Source organism: Mixophyes fleayi, chromosome 2 (assembly GCF_038048845.1).
Source record: "Mixophyes fleayi isolate aMixFle1 chromosome 2, aMixFle1.hap1, whole genome shotgun sequence".
Lineage (NCBI taxonomy): Eukaryota > Metazoa > Chordata > Amphibia > Anura > Limnodynastidae > Mixophyes > Mixophyes fleayi.
Window position 1 is genome coordinate 374,305,023 of NC_134403.1, and position 22,859 is coordinate 374,327,881.

Consider the following 22,859-nt stretch of genomic DNA (forward strand, 5'->3'; position numbering starts at 1 on the left):
ATGGTGCCCAGAACCACGTTCCTTCTGGGTAACTGTCACTGCTGGGGTACCCCCTTGCTGGTGTACATGGACTGATACTCCGGACCTCTTACTATGGATCAGGGTTGCTGTGGATGGATCCTCCCTGGCCTATCACACTGACCAGAGCTGCAGGGTAGCAGGCAGAGCGGTGGTACTGGAAAAGCTGGGTCCAACCTCAGAAACAGCTGGGAACGGATTAGATTTAGGGTCTAATCTGCAGGTCACAGGATTACAGCAATATTGAAGATGTTTTCAAGCAGGTCTTTGAAGCAAGTGATGTTTATTTGCTCTCACACTGGTTGAAGGTACCAGGTGATCAGGTCAGATGGAACATCAGAATTATACATTTCAGTGTACAAGACAGTGCTTTTTATACTGATTTGCACACAGGCTATTTTTAGAATCAGGAAGCATTGTGTTTACACAAACATGGATTTAAATGCATTTCAAAGCTAACAATATTTATGCTTATCTGTGATATAATGCATCTTACAGTGGACAGCAAGTCTAGTTACATCTTCCTATGACTCTCACACATCAAAAGGTCTAAATAGCATGAGATTAGCATGAGTCCTTCCAACAGTTGCAGAATACACATTTCCTCCAAAGAAAAGAATTCCCCAGGAAAAGTTGTAAACCCCAAACAAGACATTTCCTTATACCAAGGTATACAAAAGGCTTTCAAAACAAAGGTTTATTGTATCAGATATATACATTTACTCTAGAAAGGTTAAAACAAACGAGTTTCTTCCCTGGTCTCAGAAATAAGGAATTCCTATCTCAAAATATACACAATATCAAAAATAAGTGCTTTGGCAATTATATAAATAAGCGCCCTGCGCTATTTCCTTTAAATAAATTTATACCATAAGTTATTTGCAAGCGATCCAGTCACAGTATGTATTAGGTATGTTTAGAGCCGTAACTAGGCAGGTGCGGTGGTGCCGTCGCCCAGGGCGCAGCAGCCGCCCGCTACCTGGCTCTGTATCTACAGCCTATTACTACCACAGTAGAACGCATGTGCGTTCCAGGAAGTTCGGCATTTGGAATGCATGCGTTCCACTGCGAAAGTAAAAGGCTGTAGAGTCTCCCTCCCTCCCCACACACAGACACTCATAATGCTCCCTTTAAACAAGTAATGAGACACAGTTTAAGATTGTACAAGCTGCAGGATAAGTTAGTGACTTTGGTAGTTGCTGGAGACTGTGTCAATGGATATTGAATGACAAGCGGTCAGTTTGATTCAGCACTATCTAGTATATAATTAGCAAGCCTTTGTTGTGCTGATTACAAGTTTACCAGGTCATTTTAGCACACAGGTAGGTGTTTTACTGCTGTCAGAAGTCAAATTCTCCTTTCTGAGATAGAAGACTTGTTTTGTGGCTGTGGGTGACTAGTGGGTACACTTGTGCTCTCAGGTAGCTAAGCCTCGCCATTGTGCAAAGGTGGCAACTGAAATGGCTCATTTCTTTATATTAGTTGTGTAAGCTGTAATGCAGACTGTAAGACTCATTTAAGAACCACAAAAAATGGGGAACGCATTGGCTCTTTCTGCAGATGACCCAACTTGTTCACCCAACGCATTTCACGGTGCACGCCCACTTCCTTGTACATGGAACTGTGTGTAGCTCTGTGGGTTTGCAGATCCACATACAAATGTGCATAATGCAAAGCTAATTCATTCATTTAAACCTTTCACTTGTTCTTTTAAGCACTGCTCGGTGTAGGTGTCTTAATTATGAGCATGAGAGGACATCAGGACTGTCTGTTACATGTGGCACTGTTGTATGTTTGAAGGATAGAAATTAGCGTTTCTGCAGAAATTAAACTAAAAGGTAACTCTCAAAACAGAATCTAATTTTGCAGTCTGGAGTAAATGTATGTATGTTAAATCGCACTCATCCTGGAACCTCCCTAATCTGCCCAATTTCTACTATCGGACAGTTTTTGCACCCTCAATTCAGGCATTGAGGGTACAGTGTCTACATAGCCCCTCTTTGCAGTCCTGACCAATTCTACAGCCCAACCCCCCTCCCCCCCCCCCCATTGGTTCCTTAAAGGCTCCTTGAAAAAAAAAAAAATCACCTCTCTGCGGCGACAAGAAGGGATGAAAAGAGAATAAATAAGCCAATACAAAAGGTAAGTGAAGTGTTTGAGGGGCAAAGGAAGGCTGCATTGCAGATGATGAAGAGAGCCATTACTGTGGCATAATATGAACTGTGGGCATTACTGTGCCATAATAGGAATATAATATTAAATAACAGATTTTTGTCAGGTAAAGTATTTTTTTATATTTTTTCTTTAACATTTTAAAACTCTTTATTATATCAACCTAGTTTTGTCTATCTCTTTTACTGTTCTTATTTGAGTATTAAGTGCAGGAAATATTAGAATACCTTTCGGTATATATTTTTGCATACTTTAAATGGTCATTAGGGCAGAGAACCGGTTGTTAATTTATTTGAATCCCACCACTGTATATATATATATATATATATATATATATATATATATATATATATATATATAAGAGAGAGATAGCTAAATATATGCAAATATGTGTAACAGAATTATTTTCGTAAAACGCTATCCACACCCCCACATTAGGTTGGCCACGCCCACTTGGCAACTGTCACTCCCACTTAGATGGGGGGCGCCGGTGCCATGTCTCGCCCAGGGCACTAAAATGTCTAGTTACGGCACTGGGTATGATCAGGTGACGTGGACATTAGATGGTCTCCAGGTGGGAGGGGAACAGTTCTCCTGGCTATGTAATCTACTAGCTATAATCAGGTAATGTGGACATTAGATGTCTCCAGGTGAGGGGGGAACAGTTCTCCTTACAATCTAATGTATTAGGTATGATCAGGTGACATGAACATTAGATGGTCTCCAGATGAGGGGGGAACATTTCTCCTCGCTTTGTAATGTATTAGGTATGATCAGGTAACGTGGACATTAGATGTCTCCAGGTGAGGGGGGAACAGTTCTCCTTACAATGTAATGTTATAGGTATGATCAGGTGACGTGGACATTATATGGTCTCCAGATGGGAGGGGAACAGTTCTCCTGGTTATGTAATGTATTAGGTATGATCAGTTAACGTGGACATTAGATGTCTCCAGGTGAGGGGGGAACAGTTCTCCTTACAATCTAATGTATTAGGTATGATTAGGTATGATCATATAATGTCTCCCCACACCTGGAGGCATTATATGGTCTCCAGGTGTGGGATGAACAGTTCTCCTGGCTATGTAATGTATTACGTATGATCAGGTAACGTCGACATTAGATGGTCTCCAGGTGAGGGGGGAACAGTTCTCCTGGCTATGTAATGTATTAGGTGTGATCAGGTGATGTGTACAGTAGATGGTCTCCAGGTGAGGTGGGAACAGTTCTCCTGGCTATGTAATGTATTAGGTATGATCAGGTAACATGGACATTAGATGGTCTCCAAGTGAGGGGGGGACAGATCTCCTTACAATGTAATGTAATAGGTATGATCAGGTTACGTGGACATTAGATGGTCCCCAGGTGAGGGGTGAACAGTTCTCCTTACAAAGTAATGTATTAGGTATGATCAGGTAATGTGGACATTAGATGGTCTCCAGGTGACGGGGGAACAGTTCTCCTTACAATGTAATGTATTAGGTATGATCAGGTGATGTGTACATTAGAGGGTCTCCAGGTGAGGGGGGAACAGTTCTCCTTACAATGTAATGTATTAGATATGATCAGGTGATGTGTACATTAGAGGGTCTCCAGGTGAGGGGGGAACAGTTCTCCTGGCTATGTAATGTATTAGGTGTGATCAGGTGATGTGTACAGTAGATGGTCTCCAGGTGAGGTGGGAACAGTTCTCCTGGTTATGTAATGTATTAGGTATGATCAGGTAACATGGACATTAGATGGTCTCCAAGTGAGGGGGGGACAGATCTCCTTACAATGTAATGTAATAGGTATGATCAGGTTACGTGGACATTAGATGGTCCCCAGGTGAGGGGTGAACAGTTCTCCTTACAAAGTAATGTATTAGGTATGATCAGGTAATGTGAACATTAGATGGTATCCAGGTGAGGGGGGAACAGTTCTCCTTACAATGTAATATATTAGGTATGATCAGGTAACGTGGACATTAGATGGTCTCCAGATGGGAGGGGAACAGTTCTCCTGGTTATGTAATGTATTAGGTATGATCAGTTAACGTGGACATTAGATGTCTCCAGGTGAGGGGGGAACAGTTCTCCTTACAATCTAATGTATTAGGTATGATTAGGTATGATCATATAATGTCTCCCCACACCTGGAGGCATTATATGGTCTCCAGGTGTGGGATGAACAGTTCTCCTGGCTATGTAATGTATTACGTATGATCAGGTAACGTCGACATTAGATGGTCTCCAGGTGAGGGGGGAACAGTTCTCCTGGCTATGTAATGTATTAGGTGTGATCAGGTGATGTGTACAGTAGATGGTCTCCAGGTGAGGTGGGAACAGTTCTCCTGGCTATGTAATGTATTAGGTATGATCAGGTAACATGGACATTAGATGGTCTCCAAGTGAGGGGGGGACAGATCTCCTTACAATGTAATGTAATAGGTATGATCAGGTTACGTGGACATTAGATGGTCCCCAGGTGAGGGGGGAACAGTTCTCCTTACAATGTAATATATTAGGTATGATCAAGTAACGTGGACATTAGATGGTCTCCAGGTGAGGGGGGAACAGTTCTCCTTACAATGTAATGTATTAGGTATGATCAGGTAACGTGGACATTAGATGGTCTCCAGGTGAGGGGGGAACAGTTCTCCTTACAATGTAATGTATTAGGTATGATCAGGTGATGTGTACATTAGAGGGTCTCCAGGTGAGGGGGGAACAGTTCTCCTTACAATGTAATGTATTAGATATGATCAGGTGATGTGTACATTAGAGGGTCTCCAGGTGAGGGGGGAACAGTTCTCCTGGCTATGTAATGTATTAGGTGTGATCAGGTGATGTGTACAGTAGATGGTCTCCAGGTGAGGTGGGAACAGTTCTCCTGGTTATGTAATGTATTAGGTATGATCAGGTAACATGGACATTAGATGGTCTCCAAGTGAGGGGGGGACAGATCTCCTTACAATGTAATGTAATAGGTATGATCAGGTTACGTGGACATTAGATGGTCCCCAGGTGAGGGGGGAACAGTTCTCCTTACAATGTAATATATTAGGTATGATCAAGTAACGTGGACATTAGATGGTCTCCAGGTGAGGGGGGAACAGTTCTCCTTACAATGTAATGTATTAGGTATGAGCAGGTGATGTGTACATTAGAGGGTCTCCAGGTGAGGGGGGAACAGTTCTCCTTACAATGTAATGTATTAGATATGATCAAGTAACGTGGACATTAGATGGTCTCCAGGTGAGGGGGGAACAGTTCTCCTTACAATGTAATGTATTAGGTATGATCAGGTAACGTGGACATTAGATGGTCTCCAGGTGAGGGGGGAACAGTTCTCCTTACAATGTAATGTATTAGGTATGATCAGGTGATGTGTACATTAGAGGGTCTCCAGGTGAGGGGGGAACAGTTCTCCTTACAATGTAATGTATTAGATATGATCAGGTGATGTGTACATTAGAGGGTCTCCAGGTGAGGGGGGAACAGTTCTCCTGGCTATGTAATGTATTAGGTGTGATCAGGTGATGTGTACAGTAGATGGTCTCCAGGTGAGGTGGGAACAGTTCTCCTGGTTATGTAATGTATTAGGTATGATCAGGTAACATGGACATTAGATGGTCTCCAAGTGAGGGGGGGACAGATCTCCTTACAATGTAATGTAATAGGTATGATCAGGTTACGTGGACATTAGATGGTCCCCAGGTGAGGGGGGAACAGTTCTCCTTACAATGTAATATATTAGGTATGATCAAGTAACGTGGACATTAGATGGTCTCCAGGTGAGGGGGGAACAGTTCTCCTTACAATGTAATGTATTAGGTATGAGCAGGTGATGTGTACATTAGAGGGTCTCCAGGTGAGGGGGGAACAGTTCTCCTTACAATGTAATGTATTAGATATGATCAAGTAACGTGGACATTAGATGGTCTCCAGGTGAGGGGGGAACAGTTCTCCTTACAATGTAATGTATTAGGTATGATCAGGTAACGTGGACATTAGATGGTCTCCAGGTGAGGGGGGAACAGTTCTCCTTACAATGTAATGTATTAGGTATGATCAGGTGATGTGTACATTAGAGGGTCTCCAGGTGAGGGGGGAACAGTTCTCCTTACAATGTAATGTATTAGATATGATCAGGTGATGTGTACATTAGAGGGTCTCCAGGTGAGGGGGGAACAGTTCTCCTGGCTATGTAATGTATTAGGTGTGATCAGGTGATGTGTACAGTAGATGGTCTCCAGGTGAGGTGGGAACAGTTCTCCTGGTTATGTAATGTATTAGGTATGATCAGGTAACATGGACATTAGATGGTCTCCAAGTGAGGGGGGGACAGATCTCCTTACAATGTAATGTAATAGGTATGATCAGGTTACGTGGACATTAGATGGTCCCCAGGTGAGGGGGGAACAGTTCTCCTTACAATGTAATATATTAGGTATGATCAAGTAACGTGGACATTAGATGGTCTCCAGGTGAGGGGGGAACAGTTCTCCTTACAATGTAATGTATTAGGTATGATCAGGTAACGTGGACATTAGATGGTCTCCAGGTGAGGGGGGAACAGTTCTCCTTACAATGTAATGTATTAGGTATGATCAGGTGATGTGTACATTAGATGGTCTCCAGGTGAGGGGGGAACAGTTCTCCTTACAATGTAATGTATTAGGTATGATCAGGTGATGTGTACATTAGAGGGTCTCCAGGTGAGGTGGGAACAGTTCTCCTGGTTATGTAATGTATTAGGTATGATCAGGTAACATGGACATTAGATGGTCTCCAAGTGAGGGGGGGACAGATCTCCTTACAATGTAATGTAATAGGTATGATCAGGTTACGTGGACATTAGATGGTCCCCAGGTGAGGGGTGAACAGTTCTCCTTACAAAGTAATGTATTAGGTATGATCAGGTAACATGGACATTAGATGGTCCCCAGGTGAGGGGTGAACAGTTCTCCTTACAAAGTAATGTATTAGGTATGATCAGGTAATGTGGACATTAGATGGTATCCAGGTGAGGGGGGAACAGTTCTCCTTACAATGTAATGTATTAGGTATGATCAGGTAACGTGGACATTAGATGGTCTCCAGGTGAGGGGGGAACAGTTCTCCTTACAATGTAATGTATTAGGTATGATCAGGTAACGTGGACATTAGATGGTCTCCAGGTGAGGGGGGAACAGTTCTCCTTACAATGTAATGTATTAGGTATGATCAGGTGATGTGTACATTAGAGGGTCTCCAGGTGAGGGGGGAACAGTTCTCCTTACAATGTAATGTATTAGATATGATCAGGTGATGTGTACATTAGAGGGTCTCCAGGTGAGGGGGGAACAGTTCTCCTGGCTATGTAATGTATTAGGTGTGATCAGGTGATGTGTACAGTAGATGGTCTCCAGGTGAGGTGGGAACAGTTCTCCTGGTTATGTAATGTATTAGGTATGATCAGGTAACATGGACATTAGATGGTCTCCAAGTGAGGGGGGGACAGATCTCCTTACAATGTAATGTAATAGGTATGATCAGGTTACGTGGACATTAGATGGTCCCCAGGTGAGGGGTGAACAGTTCTCCTTACAAAGTAATGTATTAGGTATGATCAGGTAATGTGGACATTAGATGGTATCCAGGTGAGGGGGGAACAGTTCTCCTTACAATGTAATGTATTAGGTATGATCAGGTAACGTGGACATTAGATGGTCTCCAGGTGAGGGGGGAACAGTTCTCCTTACAATGTAATGTATTAGGTATGATCAGGTAACGTGGACATTAGATGGTCTCCAGGTGAGGGGGGAACAGTTCTCCTTACAATGTAATGTATTAGGTATGATCAGGTAACGTGGACATTAGATGGTCTCCAGGTGAGGGGGGAACAGTTCTCCTTACAATGTAATGTATTAGGTATGATCAGGTGATGTGTACATTAGAGGGTCTCCAGGTGAGGGGGGAACAGTTCTCCTTACAATGTAATGTATTAGATATGATCAGGTGATGTGTACATTAGAGGGTCTCCAGGTGAGGGGGGAACAGTTCTCCTTACAATGTAATGTATTAGATATGATCAGGTGATGTGTACATTAGAGGGTCTCCAGGTGAGGGGGGAACAGTTCTCCTGGCTATGTAATGTATTAGGTGTGATCAGGTGATGTGTACAGTAGATGGTCTCCAGGTGAGGTGGGAACAGTTCTCCTGGTTATGTAATGTATTAGGTATGATCAGGTAACATGGACATTAGATGGTCTCCAAGTGAGGGGGGGACAGATCTCCTTACAATGTAATGTAATAGGTATGATCAGGTTACGTGGACATTAGATGGTCCCCAGGTGAGGGGGGAACAGTTCTCCTTACAATGTAATATATTAGGTATGATCAAGTAACGTGGACATTAGATGGTCTCCAGGTGAGGGGGGAACAGTTCTCCTTACAATGTAATGTATTAGGTATGAGCAGGTGATGTGTACATTAGAGGGTCTCCAGGTGAGGGGGGAACAGTTCTCCTTACAATGTAATGTATTAGATATGATCAAGTAACGTGGACATTAGATGGTCTCCAGGTGAGGGGGGAACAGTTCTCCTTACAATGTAATGTATTAGGTATGATCAGGTAACGTGGACATTAGATGGTCTCCAGGTGAGGGGGGAACAGTTCTCCTTACAATGTAATGTATTAGGTATGATCAGGTGATGTGTACATTAGAGGGTCTCCAGGTGAGGGGGGAACAGTTCTCCTTACAATGTAATGTATTAGATATGATCAGGTGATGTGTACATTAGAGGGTCTCCAGGTGAGGGGGGAACAGTTCTCCTGGCTATGTAATGTATTAGGTGTGATCAGGTGATGTGTACAGTAGATGGTCTCCAGGTGAGGTGGGAACAGTTCTCCTGGTTATGTAATGTATTAGGTATGATCAGGTAACATGGACATTAGATGGTCTCCAAGTGAGGGGGGGACAGATCTCCTTACAATGTAATGTAATAGGTATGATCAGGTTACGTGGACATTAGATGGTCCCCAGGTGAGGGGGGAACAGTTCTCCTTACAATGTAATATATTAGGTATGATCAAGTAACGTGGACATTAGATGGTCTCCAGGTGAGGGGGGAACAGTTCTCCTTACAATGTAATGTATTAGGTATGATCAGGTAACGTGGACATTAGATGGTCTCCAGGTGAGGGGGGAACAGTTCTCCTTACAATGTAATGTATTAGGTATGATCAGGTGATGTGTACATTAGATGGTCTCCAGGTGAGGGGGGAACAGTTCTCCTTACAATGTAATGTATTAGGTATGATCAGGTGATGTGTACATTAGAGGGTCTCCAGGTGAGGTGGGAACAGTTCTCCTGGTTATGTAATGTATTAGGTATGATCAGGTAACATGGACATTAGATGGTCTCCAAGTGAGGGGGGGACAGATCTCCTTACAATGTAATGTAATAGGTATGATCAGGTTACGTGGACATTAGATGGTCCCCAGGTGAGGGGTGAACAGTTCTCCTTACAAAGTAATGTATTAGGTATGATCAGGTAACATGGACATTAGATGGTCCCCAGGTGAGGGGTGAACAGTTCTCCTTACAAAGTAATGTATTAGGTATGATCAGGTAATGTGGACATTAGATGGTATCCAGGTGAGGGGGGAACAGTTCTCCTTACAATGTAATGTATTAGGTATGATCAGGTAACGTGGACATTAGATGGTCTCCAGGTGAGGGGGGAACAGTTCTCCTTACAATGTAATGTATTAGGTATGATCAGGTAACGTGGACATTAGATGGTCTCCAGGTGAGGGGGGAACAGTTCTCCTTACAATGTAATGTATTAGGTATGATCAGGTGATGTGTACATTAGAGGGTCTCCAGGTGAGGGGGGAACAGTTCTCCTTACAATGTAATGTATTAGATATGATCAGGTGATGTGTACATTAGAGGGTCTCCAGGTGAGGGGGGAACAGTTCTCCTGGCTATGTAATGTATTAGGTGTGATCAGGTGATGTGTACAGTAGATGGTCTCCAGGTGAGGTGGGAACAGTTCTCCTGGTTATGTAATGTATTAGGTATGATCAGGTAACATGGACATTAGATGGTCTCCAAGTGAGGGGGGGACAGATCTCCTTACAATGTAATGTAATAGGTATGATCAGGTTACGTGGACATTAGATGGTCCCCAGGTGAGGGGTGAACAGTTCTCCTTACAAAGTAATGTATTAGGTATGATCAGGTAATGTGGACATTAGATGGTATCCAGGTGAGGGGGGAACAGTTCTCCTTACAATGTAATGTATTAGGTATGATCAGGTAACGTGGACATTAGATGGTCTCCAGGTGAGGGGGGAACAGTTCTCCTTACAATGTAATGTATTAGGTATGAGCAGGTGATGTGTACATTAGAGGGTCTCCAGGTGAGGGGGGAACAGTTCTCCTTACAATGTAATGTATTAGATATGATCAGGTGATGTGTACATTAGATGGTCTCCAGGTGAGGGGGGAACAGTTCTCCTTACAATGTAATGTATTAGGTATGATCAGGTGATGTGTACATTAGAGGGTCTCCAGGTGAGGGGGGAACAGTTCTCCTGGATATGACTCAGGGTTAATAGATCAGGGAACTGCTGAATAATGCAGCTGTGTCATCATCCGTTACAATGTATCAATTCTACTCCTTGCCCCGCCCCCTATGTGATGTCACTCCCATCCCCGTCCCTGCCTCCTGTATATTGAGCGCAGGCTGCCCGTCATCCTGTATAACTCTCCATCTCGCACAGGTTCCGGGGTGGCGGGTGAACCCTGCAGCCGGCGTTCTGCTCACACTCTGCAGGCGGCCGGCGGGGCACAGCCGGTTATACAGATTCCGGGGTTGAGCTCTGACTGATCGGTGGAACTTGCATAAGACTCCGGGAGATTGCAGCAGGGTCAGTGCTGAGAGGACCCCGGACGCGGCTTGTGGGGTCTCTGCTGTTGGTCCTCCACACGGTCCCTCCCCTCACTCTGACGAGACGGTCTCTGCTGGTCAGGGGGAGTTTACAAAAAGTTTTACCCCTTATATAAAAGTGCCCCAGCGCTGTAGGAGAGAGGCCCCTGGACTGTCCAACCATGGAGGGCTCAGAACCTGCTGAAGGGGACAATGTCCTGAACCTGGCCCGCCTTGGTCTGGAGAACCTCAACCTGGAGCAGATGACTGATGACAGAAGGAAGGAGGTCCAGCAACTTCTGCTGCCCCACAACCGCTTGGTGGTCCTACCCCCTGCTGTGTCCACTTTCTCCCATCTCCACCTCCTGGACATCAGCAACAACAATATGGCCTACATTGGGGATGAGATCCTGGGACTTTCCAAGCTGAAGACCCTACTGGCCAAGAACAACCGCCTGGATGAGTTCTCCTTACCCAAGGAGATGAGCAGCATGAAGCTGGAGACGCTGAACCTCAGTGGAAACCAGTTTGAGGAGATCCCCAGTCAACTGCTCCACTTACAGACCCTGCAGACACTTTCCCTGGGAGGCAACCGCCTGAAGAGCATCCCAGCAGAGATAGAGAACCTGATCAGGTACAGTAGTTGCTGGATGAGGGTGTCTAGTCCTAATCGTCTATCTAATCGCTGAGGGACATTTACCTGGTGCCTGTGTGGGGTTGTAAAACCTCAGCTGACATTGCATCAGTGGTAACAGGAGATTAAGCGGACACTGCCTGTGTTGAAATCTATTTACTTTGTCGGCTCTTAAAGAGCCCGTGAGTCCATGTAACACTACTTGTATAATATGTATCCCTAGCGTTTAAAAAAGCTCAAGACTCCTCCAGACTTGTACAAAGTCCTACATTATTCAGACACTGAGGATAACGTTAGTCTTTCATTGAGTGTTGGAATGATTTAGCTCTTTAAGCTTCATAGTTATCACATACTGTATATAACATTGTATACTTGTCTATTAAGGCCTCATCTGAATTATCAAACGTCTTCAAATAAATGTCCATCTGGGCGTATGTATCTTCAGAAGGGACTCTGTCCAGTGTGGTTTTCTTCACTATCTGTAATCAAATGTACAGGTGGTGGAGAAGAAAAAAAAGAAAAAAAGCTGCATTATTAAACCCTTAATGGGGCGTTGGGCCACCGTGTGGGTTGTAGATGCCGTGGCTTTCAGTCTGCCACAGTCTGGTACTGTACAGCACAAGAAAGTCACTCAGCTGATGCCAGGTTTGTGGTGGGAAAACGCTGTCTCAGGTACTGGTCCAGAACATCCCATAAATGTTGGATTGAGTTTAGAGTTGGTGTGAACGGATGGACTTACTCCGCCACCCGGTCTGTTACGGGGGAGTAGGCTGACGGGATGTTACAGAATTTATCTGGGTTTCTTTCTCACCGTCAGTAACTGACTGTTACTGAGCACTCCTTCCGGTGTCACCGGCCACCAGACACTCCACCGACTGCTTATGCCAACTGTGCACTAGTTGTAGGACGATTCGGCTCCTTGAACGGCACCTAGAACCAGCTTACTTCTGGGTAGCTGGTATAGTTGCTGCAGCACCTCTTTGCTGTGGGCTGGCTGGTATCTCCTGACCATATACTATGTATCAGGACTGCTGGGTAGCGGGCAGAGCGTTGACACAGAGATGCTGGGTTCAACACAGGACAGCCGGGGAACGGATTAGAGTGTAAGCTCTGATCTATTGGTCACAGGATACAGCAGGCCATAGTCGCCGTCAGAATCTTCAAGCAGTGATGGTTTATTTGCTGACAAGGACCTTTATACACTAGTTGGAGGTCCTAGTATCATACAGAAGTACAGCTGGTACAATACAGTTAAAATACACAAATACAACTCTAATATACTGCTTCTGACACACGTGTAGGCAGTGGGTAACCCAACCCCCTTTCTAGTTGGCACCACAAAGTCTGAGATATTACATCAGCTATGTAGCATCAGGATGTAAAATATTCTCTAATCTTGGATTTAACAAAATTCACATCAATCTGTGATTTTACTCTCTTCCCAAACGCTGCTGTCCGCATTTTAAACTATTCCAGCGTTTGATGCGCTGTGACTCCAATCCTAAATCTCTGATTGGATTTCCCATGTACTCTCTGCAATGTGTTGCCGGCTCATGATAAATCGGAGCCCACTAGGACCTGATGGTCTCTGGAATGGGGTTCGTGTTCGGAGTCTCTATTATAAATTACAGGGCAGCCGTCCCTGAGTGTTGTAGGTTTTGTTGCCCTTTTACTGCAACTTGTGCTCATCAATATGATTACTGGACAGGAAGTCTGCTGTACGCAGGGAAACCTCTCCCTCCACAACCAAGCTCTGAGTCCACTGTCCTCACTTCTGATTGGTTCCTGGTACTACATACATGTTTATGAGTGTGCATTGCTCATGTTACAGGCGTGGTATTGGTAAAGGTGATCTTCTTAGCGCCAGAAAGCATGGTGACCCTAAAGGGTCTGTCTCCACACTGCGCAAGCTCCTTGGTTGTGTGAATATAGAGATACAGTGATCCCTCTTTATAAACCCAGCTTAAATTACCATCCAAAGCTGGTGTTATAGGGGGAGTGGTTTTATATGGAGCATAATAGAAATAAAACCTTATAATGCACATTTCTGTATAGAATATACCTGAGGGTAAGCAAGAGGGGCATTATTAATGGGAGGGGTTATAAAGAGAGAACAGTGCAGATCATATATAGAGATGTGGGGTATGGGTGATAGTTTTGTTGTATCTCTCTGTATGTCATGCAGTTAGTCTGTGTTCTTCATACATCAAACTTGGATTTCCTTGGTATTATACAGTTAATTGCAGTACCTGTACAGGCCACCTGGGGGCGCGCTCATTGTGTGTGTGTGTGTGTGTGTGTGTGTGTAGGTGTGTGTCTTTTGTGACATCTGTATAGAGTTTTCTGAATGTCACTGGAATGGGATTATAATGTGTGTAATCTGCTCCACAAAGAGCCCTATTAAGGGTTAACGTGTGCAGCTCTCGGGGCCCCTCCTCAGTGTTTATTGTAGGTTCATCAGGTCCAAAGTGAAGTGTGTATAAAGTTCATGGGAGCCTACCGGGGGCCGCTTCTCAGTACAGCTGCTTTCTCCGAGCAGATTCCTAGTAACCATGTTCCAGGAACTGTATGAAGAATGTGTAACATGTTCATAGCAGCAGAATATGGATACTTTGTATCCTTCAGCTATTTCTAGAACAGTCGCTGGATATGTAGCGTAGCTACGACCAGTAACTGATACAATTATCCTGTCTCATGAAGCACAGAGTTCCACCTATGTGATATATGGAAGTTTGTCATATTATTTCACTGAGGGATTTCAGCAATGGGAGTACTCTTATTGGTCACCTTCGTTAGGGATCTCCCAGCCATGGGTTTGTGTCTCTCAGACCCTTCCTCTGTATGGTGAGGATGTCAGTTGGAGAGAGAGATAATCAATGCTGGGAAATGTCACATTGCTATATAAACGGTCTATTAATAAGGTCTCGGCCAGGATGGGTCAGTCAGTCAGTGTCGTCAGTGGGGGGAGGGGGGTAATGGTTCCCCCGGTACACGCTGTTTGCTGTTGGCTCCTGAGGGTTAGAAGATGTGATGTAACTTTTTTATATACATTATTCACAGCAATGTAGGACTGGAGGAGCCCTGATCTTAAATGCAACTTGTCTGAAGAACTCACATTCTAATCTGGTGCCCACTGCACCCATTTTTGGTGTATATTCTAACCTGGATTATTGGTTAGATCTGTTGTGCAGAAATGACGTAATCTGTTCCTGACGCCCAGTATATACAGCTTAGATATGGGACTGAGAGCTTTACATATATCCTATAACTGGGAGAGTAGTTGGTGCATAGAACCATCTCTCAGCAGATGTGAACAGGGGTAAATGAATGTAACCCTATTTGGGATAACATGGGTCTGTCCTCAGAATACCCCATGAGAACAGTGGTTGCCCCTATTAATTGCCCCTTCTCCCTACCTCTGCCACCATGTACCACACCTGAGTGTAACAGGGCAGAGCGCCCAGGGAATGATTATAAATATAATGCTCTCGCTCATACCGCTTCCATCTTCTGTTCCAGCCTGGAGTTCCTGTACCTGGGCGGTAACTTCATCTCGTACATCCGCCGGAACTGGCCAACCTGCCGTATCTGAGCTGCCTGGTGCTGTGTGATAACCGCATTGAGAGCGTCCCCCCGCAGCTGGCACAGTGAGTCCCTCTCTGATAACACTACTTACCTGAGTATTACAGATCTGTTCTGTGTATAAGAGAGGTCAGTGGGAATTGCATCTGTCCTATAATCTCCCGGGGCTCACATTGTGCCATCTTAGAGTCGGTGGTTTGGTGCTTTATATACAGGATATAAAGAAACGTCTTTTATTATGGTAATATTTTGCCCTGATTGTTCTCCTTTGTGATCTCTAAACAGATGACGGGGAATCTGTATCTTATTGGCTGTTTACTTCGGTGTAATGGTTAATCCGATGCTTTTAATAATGACACTGAATATATAGACCTATATAATCCGATTGCCATAAAAGCGACCTGCTTGAAACACTACCTTGCACACTGCTATCCGTTCCGAACTCCCTGCATGCCGGCACTTCCATTTTACAACACAAAACAGAGAGACATTCAGCTTTGTGAATTTAAAGCGGCAAGTTTAACCCTAACCCTTAAAATAAACTGTCGAGTTGTGGGGTCCTGCCTCTGCTGCTTTAAATTCACAAAGCTGAATGTGTATATGTCTATATACTCAGCATCGCAGTAACGTACCCCATCCGTTTATTAGTGATCGGTGACTTTAGATCTGGGATAGACTAGCACAGAATTGAGATACAGTCCAGCTTAGGAAGAGGTCTCCAATGTCTATTATTGGAGGTCATGTAGGATGTGACTGTAGACGGGTGTAAGGAAGGTCCAGTCCAATGACCCTCTGTCTTCTGCTCCTAGAGTACACTCCTTGCGGTCCCTCAGCCTTCACAACAACCTGCTGAGCTACCTCCCCCGTGAGATCCTCAGCCTCGTCCACCTGCAGGAGCTCAGTCTGCGTGGGAATCCACTGGTGGTGAGGTTTGTTCGGGACTTGACCTATAACCCCCCCTCACTACTGGAGTTGTCCGGACGGACTGTGAAGAGCCGCGGAATCCCCTACTGTCCGAGGGAACTCCCCGAGAACTTGCTGAGATACCTGGACCTGGCCAGCAAATGTCCCAACCCAAAGTGCGGAGGTGAGATCGCTGTACATGGAGAACTTGTGTTGTGAGGCCCCCTAATTTATGGTGTTGGATGGGTGTCACCCCCCAAATGACTATATTGTGATTTGCTAATTATTATAATGAATGTTTATGCAGCTTTCTGAGAAATAACTTATGCTCATCTATTTACAACATATCTGCTTGTGAGCTGGATATTTCAGCCGACATGAATAAAACTATAGTAGTCTGAGTTCTGTCATCCCTGCTCAGCACAGCAGGACTGTAATGAAGCCTTCGTTACCGCTTGTTTCTGTACTGTGGAAAACGGGCGACTGTCACTGTTACATAGAAGCTGATAAGTTTAATTGTGAAGAGTGAATAATGGTGTTTTCAGCATTTAATCTCTATTTCCTCTCTCCCCTCGCAGGTGTCTATTTCGACTGCTGTGTGCGTCAGATCAAGTTTGTGGATTTCTGTGGGAAGTACCGACTGCCTCTTATGCATTATCTCTGCTCCCCCGAATGCTCCTCCCCCTGCGGCTCCGTCTCCTCCCAAAGCGAATCGGACTCCGAGGACGAGGCCAACGTGGCTGCACGCAGAATGCAGAAAGTACTTTTGGGGTGAGCGCCCCCTAGCTGGACAAGATTCCTCAACTCGCCCCATTGGGATCTGTGGATGGATTTAAGATGTCATCCTGCCTCCCTATGAGGGGCCCCTCTGTCCATAGAGGTCTTACTTGTTAATTTAATGCTGCTGAGACCCCGCCCGTCCTCAGTGTACAGCCCCTCCCCCAACCCCCCCCAGCCCTCTAAGATGTTACCTGGACGCAGGAGATGGATGGTCAGTGCCTCTGCGCTCTATTGCCACCTGCTGTCAGCAGGAGGAAGTGTAACTGGCTTATTAAGATAAGGGACAGACTTGTGGCCTCCTGTGTGGTGATAATTAGAAGACTCATTAGCTGTGTCCTGCATGGCACACATGATACTGACTTATTAAGCGGCCACCAGAGTGGGGCTGCACTGACCGCATGCGGCGGCTGACGCGCTTCATTGGACTCTCGCTACATTGAGCTGAATTGGGAAGAAACGCTGATCACATTTCATTACGAGAGTCGTTTTGCTGTATTATTTTGTATGTAAAGAGTGTACAGATTGTGAGTTTTTCACCAGTATTTGTAGAACTAATGGCTCCACGTAACTCCTGAGTTAGAGGTCTAATTATCACTGTGATTGTAATACTGACATTACCCCGGGCCGTGTACTTCTGGCCCTTTACCACAGAGACCAATCAACACCACAGAGTGTTTGTACAATGGACTGACCGAGGTGGATACTTCTGGTATATTGTATCCGGGCCTCTGTCTTATTATAGTGACGCTGGCACTGCAGAGAATTGTACCTTTATATCCATTAATATTTAGTGCACCCACAGATTTTACCGGGATGTGGGGTACAAAGCGATTGCAATTTGCTCTTCCAGTAGATGATGATGATGATGATGATCTGAGAACTTGCTGTGTAATAACTGCTCCAATAAACACTGAACGGTTCTAATTGTAGAGAAAGATCTTCAGCAGGGCCATCTTTTCCATTGGGCACGATGGGCAGGTGCCCGGGGGCCCCACGGACAAGGGGGCCCCATCGGCACGGCTCTTAATTAGAATAAATAATCCTGAAAAAAAAAATCTGCAAAAAAAACCTTCAAGGGTCACTGAGCAAGTACATCTATCTATCCCTGTCTCTATATCTGTATCTATACATATATATATATATATATATATATATATACAGGGCCGCCGAGAGGGGGGGGGAGCGGGTACTAATTACCCGGGCCCGGCATGTCAGGGGGCCCGGCCCGGGCCCTTGCGCTGCTGATTTTTTTTAATTTTTAAATTTTTTTTTTCCAAACGTTTTTTTTCCTTTCCTTTTTTTTTTTTTTTTTGGCGGGGGGGGGGGGGGCTTGGTCGTTGGTGGGGGGAGCAGGCTAGTTTAAAAAAAAAAAAAAACATACTCACCTGATCGCGGAGCCGGCATCCCTCCTCTCTGCTGCTCTGTGCTCTATTCAGACTGTCTGAATGCTGGGTGTGATGTCATCATGTCATGCCCAGCATTCAGTCAGTCTGGAGCAATGGAGCACAGAGCAGCAGAGAAGACCAAGAGAGGAGAAAAGGTAAGTGAAGGGAGGAAAACGAGGGGGGCACAGAGGGGTTAAAAAACGGGGGGGGGGGGGGGGGGCAGCATGACAGAGGGGTTAAAAAAATGAGGGGAGCACAAGGGTTAAAAAACGGGGGGGCAGCATGACAGAGGGGTTAAAAAATGAGGGGGCACAAAGGGGTTAAAAAACGGGGGGGCAGCATGACAGAGGGGTTAAAAAATAAGGGGGGGCACAGAGGGGTTAAAAAACGGGAAAGCAGCATGTCAAAGGGGTTAAAAACGGGGAAGCAGCATGTCAGAGGGGTTAAAAAATGAGGGGGAGCACAGAGGGGTTAAAAAACGGGAAAGCAGCATGTCAAAGGGGTTAAAAACGGGGAAGCAGCATGTCAGAGGGGTTAAAAAATGAGGGGGAGCACAGAGGGGTTAAAAAACGGGAAAGCAGCATGTCAAAGGGGTTAAAAACGGGGAAGCAGCATGTCAGAGGGGTTAAAAAATGAGGGGGAGCACAGAGGGGTTAAAAAATGGGAAAGCAGCATGTCAGAGGGGTTAAAAATGAGTGGGGGCACAGAGGGGTTAAAAAATGGGAAAGCAGCATGTCAGAGGGGTTAAAAATTGAGGGGGGAGCACAGAGGGGTTAAAAAACGGGAAAGCAGCATGTCAGAGGGGTTAAAAAATGAGGGGGAGCACAGAGGGGTTAAAAAATGGGAAAGCAGCATGTCAGAGGGGTTAAAAATGAGTGGGGGCACAGAGGGGTTAAAAAATGGGAAAGCAGCATGTCAGAGGGGTTAAAAATTGAGGGGGGAGCACAGAGGGGTTAAAAAACGGGAAAGCAGCATGACAGAGGGGGTGAAAAAATGAGAGGGGCACAGATGGGTTAAAAAACGGGGCAGTATGGCACAGTGGGGTTAATAAACAGGGGTCAGCATGGCACAGTGGGGTTAAAAAATGGTGGGCAGCATGACACAGTGGGGTTACAAAGGGGGGGGGGAGGCATGGCACAGTGGGATTGAAAAAGGGGGGGAGCAGCATAGTATAGTCTGATGAAGGGGAGCCAGATGAAGGGGGCAAAAACAGCATGGAGGGCACAGTGTGATCATAAGGCATGGCGATGATGAAGGGGCACATTATTGTAATATTGGAGCTGGAGGAAGGCCTAATTATTAATCGTGGGTGCTATTGATTTAACGCTGGGGCTGGCTGTAATTTTCTAAATGTAGCCATTTTTTTTTCAAAATAGGTCCTTCAACATTTCTGGATCCGGACAAGCCACAACTAAAGAAAGCAGCAGCCACAGGTGGAGAAAGTGAGAAGAACAGGTAGGAGAGAGCAGCACAGTGTGTGAAATGTTGTGATTCTAGTAGGGACAATACCAATTTTTGGTGAATGTTGTGTCCAATGTAAGGTGTAGGCCAAGACTGAACTGTTTGTGTACACACTGCATTGTTTGTATACTACCCTGTGGTGGTAGATGTCCTGAAAGTCAGGAGTGCTTAAACATATGTGACGCTCCGGCGAATTGAGAGCCTAGTGGTTTTTATGTTAGCCACGCCCCAATGGCACGTTTGCCACGCCCCCAAATGCATGACCGCACCTCCCAAAATTTTTGCACTGCCGTTTGGCTAGCCACGCCCCTGAATATATGACCATATACCTAATCTTTTTTCCGCCGCCGTAAGGCGGCGCAAAAAAATTTTGGGGCTTACTTCACTATGAGGGGGGCCCCATGAATTTGTTGTACCCGGGCCCTGAATTCTTCTTGGCAGCCCTGTGTATATATATATATATATATGTTAACCCGTGCATGATACTCATGCATTCTAGTCAAATCAAGATACTTAAGGTCTTAAAAAAGTTCTTGTCATGCATTTGGGCCTAGCCCAGGCCTCCTCAGGGGAAGATCGTTACTTCCCGACGCAAGCACCCTTTTTAATGTGTGTTCATGAGGTAAAATTACCTCACGAAAATGAGTTTGACCCCTCAACTCGTAAATTTAGCCTTTACTACCCCTCCCACGGGGGGAAGGGGGGATGATGGAAGTTAACTGACTTGACTATTCTAATTTTTTGTCAAATAATGTCAGTGTACCAAATTTCAGGTCAATTGGATGAGCCCTTTCTGAGAAAATAGTTTTTTCCACACACACACACACACACACACACACACTAACGCACGCCTCTACACATGTGTGTTCATGAGGTAAAATTACCTCACGAAAATGAGTTTGAGCCCTACCAAATTTCAGCCCTTTTTGAAATTTTTTTCCCACACACACTAAGAATTTAGTAGGTCAGTGTATAACTTTTTTTTCCACACACAGACAGACAGACGCCACTAAGCATTTATATATTAGATAGGGGCCCCGGTGCACTGCTTTGCCCAGGGGCCCATAATGTTGTTAAGATGCCCTGATCTTCAGTATGTTGCGGTAAAGGCCGTTATATCTTATTCATACACAGAGATGGGTCCTGTGACTTGGAACAGACGCATAACTGAGGGCGCACATTTATATCTGGTGACAACAGATTTGCTGTATTGTGATACATTGAATCCAGTAGAACAGTGCCCTCTAGTGGACAAATTCCATGAAAATGTAACAATTCTTACTGCTTTTTATCATATATTGAAGTTTGAAGGATGCCCTTGGTCATATTATTAATTTTAATCACCAACAGAATTCTATTTTTATTTTTATTTTTTTAAATCCCTAATGCACTGGTGTAATACAAAGGTTTGTAACAGTCACATGTGTGTATATCGGGGGGGGGGCTATTTGTAATAAGGACACAATTGTCCCATTTGTCACCATATTTGAGCATTATACGGGTGCTGTAGTCTATAGAATTGTCCCTTTTCTTTTCACCGTTTATCAATAACTTGGCTACCTTGGAGAAATATAAATATATATATATATATATTTTTTTTTTATTGTCTGTAATTACGCACAACGGGCCGATGCCCCATACAAGATAACTTTGCCTCTAGCAGCGACCTTATGATATTACCCTCCTGATGGGCAGGTTTGTATGTGGCCTCTGAATTTTCGAACACCGTTGTAAATCTTCTGTGTTTGCTATAGAAGTCTGGGGGCAAAAAACACTCTTAGGGCTAGATTTACTAAGCTGCGGGTTTGAAAAAGTGGGGATGTTGCCTATAGCAACCAATCACATTCTAGCTTTCATTTATTTAGTACCTTATACAAAATGACAGCTAGAATCTGATTGGTTGCTATAGGCAACATCCCCACTTTTTCAAACCCGCAGCTTAGTAAATCTAGCCCTTAGACTTCACACACGGGATGTAGGATGCTCATTTGTTGTGTTTGGGATGCATGAAAGCAGAGCCGGTATGATCCCTGTGGGGAAGTAAGCACGGGCCGGTGCGATCACATCTCGCTCTGCGAGTCTGCGAGTGCAGCCTGCATTATTTTTCTGTGTCTGATGCATTGTAATACGGTAACTGCAACACCCGGGGAAGCTGTCAGCAATAGCCCCCTCTAGACACTCCCTGATTTAATATCTTATCCTATCTTCATAATAGTCGCACAGTATATCACCTCTATTTTGTCAGGAAACCTCTCACCAGTCACAATCCGCTCTCTGCACACTTGTAACTTGGACGCTTACTGTAAGGGAACACACAGGACTCCAGCCTAAGTCTCACACTCCCCTCTCTCTCCGGCTACAGATTTACTGGTCCCTTTCCCAACACAGACGCTTCACACCTCTCAGCAACTGCCACCAGCTACGTATAAGACCCATAGCAAACCTATGACTTAATCACCCAATTGCGCACCCTCTGTGCTCGGGTAGCTAAATAGTTAACACTTCACAAGAGTTAATCCAGGCAAGCATTCTATCACTTCTAAACAGGCAGTGAATTTCTTTAGAGCAATAATGACAGCACTTATTACATTTTTGTATTTAACATACAAAAAGTACAATCCTTATAGGCTCTAAAAACTATTAATAAACAATTGACCTGACATAGATAAGCGAAACATGTAAAATATAGGGGTAAAGTATAATTTACAGAAAAGTGGTATAATCTGCGCCAGGGTAAATTGGCTTGCAAGATGGACAGCTTTTCAATGATGACTGATTTCCCAAGAGCTGACAATTTCTTGTAACTGGTTTCAGCTTTTTAAAAGACACTTTCACACCTTTCCCTACCTCCAGTGGTAGTGGTCTGTGACACTGTTTATAATCACAATTTGCATGTTCCCTGATTTACTACCAAATTCCAGTATGTGACCCAACTTTCCTGTGGAGTGTCGCACTGACCCAGTTTTATTAGTAATAGATTCAACTTAATGTTACAAATGTATTGATACCAAACAGTGTAG

At 44.6% G+C, this 22,859-nt stretch overlaps 1 protein-coding gene across 1 annotated transcript; it reads left to right on the plus strand.

The window, feature by feature from the left end:
- The first annotated feature begins 10,752 nt into the window (after positions 1–10,752).
- LRRC58 (leucine rich repeat containing 58) lies at positions 10,753–17,928 on the plus strand. Its single transcript, XM_075197474.1, is given in 5 exon segments — positions 10,753–11,728; positions 15,248–15,285; positions 15,288–15,375; positions 16,120–16,397; positions 16,792–17,928. Coding segments are annotated over 5 exon segments (1,053 nt in total). The 5' UTR covers positions 10,753–11,276; the 3' UTR covers positions 16,989–17,928.
- Positions 17,929–22,859: the final 4,931 nt, after the last annotated feature.